General features: G+C 40.7%; 1 protein-coding gene across 1 annotated transcript; it reads left to right on the top strand.

The window, feature by feature from the left end:
• The first annotated feature begins 3,205 nt into the window (after window positions 1-3,205).
• Window positions 3,206-5,230, top strand: LOC120107611 (phosphatidylinositol 4-phosphate 5-kinase 5-like). The gene is made up of 4 exons (XM_039120947.1): window positions 3,206-3,477; window positions 3,727-3,742; window positions 4,548-4,775; window positions 4,861-5,230. The coding sequence occupies exons 1-4, from the start codon at window positions 3,206-3,208 to the stop codon at window positions 5,023-5,025; spliced, it is 681 nt and encodes a 226-aa protein (XP_038976875.1). The 3' UTR covers window positions 5,026-5,230.
• The last annotated feature ends 368 nt before the right edge of the window (window positions 5,231-5,598 follow it).

The raw sequence follows: 5,598 nt of genomic DNA, 5'->3' as shown, positions 1-5,598 counted from the left end.
ATGGTCTGAACGATTGCACTTTTGTGCTCTCATCATCATCCAATCTTAAAAAGGGTTTGCAACCCCTCTAAATAACCCTTCTTCACTGCCTCGAAGCATAACAAAGATCCTTTTAACATTGGGGCTCTTTAGATTGCACATGTCTCTCATGTAACTCGATCTTGACCAATGTACCATAATTTTTGGCTTAAGTAGTTCACCATATCTAAGCATCTTAGAATAGGATTCACTATGCTTCCCCTCCACCCTTTCCAGAGCTTTTTTTTTTGCTCTATATGGCTGCATCATGTGAGGCCTCAACACCATACTTTTCATCCAAAATTATGTTACATGAGCTCATAACCCATATGTGGATCTACCTTTAAGTGAGGCTCTAATACCCTAGCTATCCATTTAGAGTTTGGCATTATCATTCTTATAGGCCTTACACATGTATGTTGCTTCCGTAAGGTTTTTAGCATGAATGTTCTACTATCAGGTGTAATGGATGCATGGATTCTCCAATTAGATCCCTAATCTAAGTAGAGGGAAATCCACTCTCTTAGGGTTCATTCCTATTCCTCTTAAGTTCATAGCCACCCTGGACAACATAATTTCTTAATACATTTCTGAACTCATTCACAACCACAAATAGTTGTCCTTCCTCAAACATAATTTGCCCCCCCCCCCCCCCCCAAACCTTAAAATGGTTTCATAATCAGTGACTTCTCATCACTTTTTACTAGATCAATTGACTCATCAGAGTTCACATTACTCAGCTGATCGTCATTGTCAATCATCCTCAGATTTCTCATCATCACCCCCCATCAGTTGACTCATTTCCATCCACATCATTTGACGCTTCCTCCATTATTCAGTCACCATCATCTAAGTTAGAAAAAGGATAAACTTTATTTGACAATTTAGACACATCATCTTCCATACCAAAATCTACTGATGCACTATTTCAACCATCTTTGTCATATCTACCTTCCCCTCCAACTTGACGTCCAACATCCCCTCCAACTTGACCTCCAACTTTCCCTCCCACTTCAACTTCACCTACATCCCATCCAGAAGAAATAACTATAAAAGGAATTGGATTATCAACATTATCTTTAACAAACAAGTGAATCTCATTAACTCCTTCATGTGTGTTAAATATATGGATCACATCATAATCATTCTTAATTAAATACCCACTAGTACTGCTGCATGAGAGAGTAAGATTCACATCCCTCTTATCAATTAGCTTATACAAAATTGGCCACTGTTTCCAAGTATGAATAATAATCCTTCATCTACATTGTCAATCCAATATTCTCTATCCCTATAGTAAACGACCAAATTATGATAAGCCATTGAACACTTGCATAAATCAATCACTGTATATTAGTTCATATAAAGTTCAAAGCTCACTATTTAAGAGATGGTATTCTAACCAAAATGAAATAATTACAAACAGTGACAAGAAATCCTTATAAAACTGATAAATCCCTTGCATGAATGAGTTGAACAGTCATTATTTAATTAATATATAAAAGCTAAATGTCCATGGCATTTTCTTTAATTTGATAGAAACTCTATATTCATACTATCCTACATACTAGTTTAATTTAGTTGACATACAAGGTATCTAATGCTAGTTTAATTTGAAATAAGACAAGAGCATAGTGTTGCACATCATAACACAAACAAGTAAAGAAAATGCTTGATGTGAGCAGAGTAAAAAATTTCAGTCGATAAAACTTAGGATGGGATACAGAAAGTAACGTTTGAAAAAGCCACCATTACTGCGAGCCTAGATCAGCATAGGAGGAAGGGGACCATCAATAGAGTTCATTTACAAAAAAAATCAATTCAGCTACAGTTTAAGAAGTCCAAGTTGACATTTCTATTTCAAGCATGTCTAGAATTACAACTAGAGTTGATTTACAACTTGAGTTCATTTTCTACAACTAGTTAGAGTTCGTTTATAATACCATAGAAGGAAAGAGCCACCTACTATTATTTTTCTAGAATTTTAAGTAGAAATATTTCATTTCTAACACCATGCAACATAAAGAAACAGATACGGGGATGAAAAAAGCTTTTTTTTTGGCAAAAAAAAAATCAAAATCCTCTCTTTTTTTTCCATAAAAAGTAATAAATTTTATTTTAAAAATATAAAAAAATTGAGACAAACTTATCCGGCGGTTGGCTCTCCATCGCTTGGATGCGGTTTAGCCGGTCAAGGGTAATATATGATTCTTGTGAGATTAATCAAAAAAAGGGTGGGGTAATTTTGTAACGAGGAACCCAATTTTTGGGAGAAAGGGACGACGAGATGGGAAAAAAGAGCCGGGAGCGACTGGTTAGCCATTCCAGGGTACTTTCATCTTAGGTAATGGTTTGACAATCGTTGTTAAATTCCAAAGGTATGCATGGGTTTTCAAACTAATGGTCTAAAAAAAAAAAAAAAAACGAGACCACGACCGCTCACCCGGCTATCAGATTCGAAGTCGACGGTCCCTTTCTCTGAGCCCAATGAGGTAAAACAAATCCTCCCGTTGGGAGCCGCTCCCCCTTCCCCTCCTCTCTCTTTTGAATCCCTCTCTCTCTCTCTCTCTCTCTCTCAACCCTTTACCTTCTTTCTCCAGTTCTCTTCTCCTCCTTCTCATGACTCTCCTCTCTCCCAACAACTCCTCTCCCACTCCTCTCTCCTCAAAGGGTGGTGAGAGGGAAGAGAAGAGGAAGCCATGGATGGCCAAAGGAGCTCAGGGGCCAATCTAGCTCGGACTCCTTCCTCCCCTCCTCCCCTCCCCTAACCTCCGCTCGCAGCCCCAAGAGCCTCTCCACCTTGCTGAAGAGGACCCCGACGAGGAGAAGCCACCCCGGTCCTGCCCCTCCCCTTCCTTCACACCCCTCCTCCTATCCCTCCCCTTCTTCCTCCCTTCTCTTCCTCTACTTCAAAAATGAGTCTTTTTCTCCGAGAACCTCCTTGCCTCCGCCACCATCTCCATCGCCTCCACGATCGCCCTCCGATGGAAAGTTCTCAGCTTTGGCCGCACCGCCCGGCGGAGTGGGTCGGTCCAGTGGTTTATCAGCGATGAAGATAGGATTTTGAGGAAGGGGAAGGGAAGGATAGTGAGGGAAGGAGTGGAGTTTTATAGCAATGGGGATGTATATGAGGGGGAGTTCCACAGGGGGAGGTGTAATGGGAGCGGGCGTGTATAGTTCTGTGTGAATGGAAGGTATGAGGGTGATTGGGTTGATGGGAAGTATGATGGGTATGGGGTGGAGAGCTGGGCAAGGGGGAGCCGATACAGGGGACAATACCGGCTGGGTCTGCGTCATGGATTCGGGGTGTATCAGTTCTATAATGGAGATAGCTATGCCGGGGAGTGGCTCGGCGGGCAGAGCCATGGGAGTGGAGTGCCAGACTTGCTCTGATGGGAGCTGCTATGTAGGGGAATTCATGTGTGGAGTTAAGCATGGGCTCGGCTACTACCATTTCAGGTAACAGTTGCTCGCTGGCTTACAGATTTTGATTTGCACCCTAGCTTTTCTTGGGAGTTTAATTGACTGGATTGCTTCATGAGATCGAAAAGGTTGTGTCTTTTTCATGGATTGGATATAGATGCAGGTTATGGTTTTGCTGATCCTGGAAGTTGATTTATCTGTTGGTGTTTGACATCAATGGAAGAGTAGAGTTTCTGACTGGCAACTGATTTCTGATTGATTGGTTTATTTGGGATTGTAATACAGATCGGATGAGATCTCGGTTCTGCTTTTAATTTTCTCTCTTTCTTTTGGTGGATGATGCCCATATGTGATCGCTCATTGGGCCATTGACTGTTTGGTCTGTTGTTATTGGCCTTTGGTTTCAGAGTTATTTAGTGATATTTGTGTGATATTGCTATAATTGGAGGAGGTTCGGTGATCTTCTCCTGTTCAGATAGTCCATACCCTGTTTTTGATAATGATCTTAAATTTTCTTGAAGGAACCTGAGATTTTTTTTATTTGAATCATTTGCAAGCTAGTATGGATCGTGAGGTTTAGCAGAATCGGATAGCTCAAAATTTTTGTGGGGGCATGAGGTGCTGATCCTAATCTACATAAAAAAGAAGAAGAAAAAACTAATATTTTTTGGCTTTAACTCATGATTATGTGATTGATAGTATGTTTTTTTTTGAGAGAGAGAGAAGTAATCAATAGTATGCTTTCCTCCAACAAGCTTTTCTGAGTCCATGGTCTAATCTTAGTTTAGGCTGTGCAAAATATTCATTGTTTTCTTACATGAAGTTCTGAATTTTAAATCAGTTCTAATGCTTCACTCATGATATCTGTGAACTGAACACGAATTATTGAAAAAAATATTGACTAGCATATATTTTCTTACTGCATCAACTTTCTTGCTCTGCTTTACATCTGAAATTTTCGAAAGCTATCCTTTACTTTCTCATATTGCGTTTGGCAGAAAGTTATAGTCCTTAGCTTTATTTATTGGATTTAGAACTTTATCTCAATTTTCTACTTTACAGGTATATCACTTTTAGTGTTGATGATCAAACTTGGTTTCTTGCAGAATGGTGATGAATACAGTGGTGAGTACTTCGGAGACAAAATCCATGGTTTTGGAGTCTATCACTTTGCTAATGGCCACTGCTATGTGGGCTCATGGCATGAAGGCCGGAGACAAGGTTTCGGAACATACACATTCCGAAATGGTGAAATGAGATCGGGGGAGTGGGATTGTGGTGTTTTAAAGATCCCCCTCCTCCCATCAGATCCTGCTGCCCAACGAGCTGTTCAGGTATTTTATTTTTTACATGATGACGACTATTTAACTCTACCTCAGGTCTATATTCTAACTCTTTCAGAACTTTCCCTTCTATTAGGCTGCAAGAAAGGCTGCAGAGAATGCTGTTCTCCTTGCCCGGGTAGATGAGCAGGTAAATAAGGCTGTCGCTGCTGCAAATAGAGCTGCCATTGCTGCTAGAGTTGCTGCAGTCAAAGCCATCCAGAACCAGATGGATGCAAAGTTTTATTACACAAATATGTAAGGTTATGCCTCATTTAATTTGTAAACTTGTGGAGAGCTAGCAATCAGGCAGGCAGATTCCTACCTGATCTGAGTTAAAGAATGAAGAGTGAGATAAGAAACTGACAACAGATGCTTGGGATCTGGTCTACAGACCCACAATCCCTCCCATGTCTGTAATATGTACATAAGCCCACATATATGTGATCTGAATTGAGTTTCTCAGAGCTGCTGTCTCCTCATGTTCTCTTGTTTTCAACATCTTGGGTAGTTCCAGTCAAAATCAAAATACTCAAAGCAATGGTGGTGAAACCATGTGCTTTTATCCTCATTTTGATTTCTTTTTGTGTGTGTGTGTGTGTGTGTTGGGGGGGGGGGGGTCCTCAAACTCGAGCCATATTCCCCTTCCAAGTCTTTGCATAACATCCAAACGCTCTCAAACTTAGATCTGTTGCATCTCTAGATATTTGCACCAACCCATGTCCCACCCAAAATGGCTAGTCGGAGCCTGCACGGGTCCTCCCTCTATTTAAGCTTTGACGTCCTCGTCAGGCTAAGAGTTCAAAGCCATTTAAATCTAATCACAAGTACTACG

This window comes from Phoenix dactylifera, unplaced genomic scaffold, assembly GCF_009389715.1.
Source record: "Phoenix dactylifera cultivar Barhee BC4 unplaced genomic scaffold, palm_55x_up_171113_PBpolish2nd_filt_p 000924F, whole genome shotgun sequence".
Lineage (NCBI taxonomy): Eukaryota > Viridiplantae > Streptophyta > Magnoliopsida > Arecales > Arecaceae > Phoenix > Phoenix dactylifera.
Note: the sequence above shows the minus strand (reverse complement) of the source record. Positions and strands in the feature narration are given on the sequence as shown.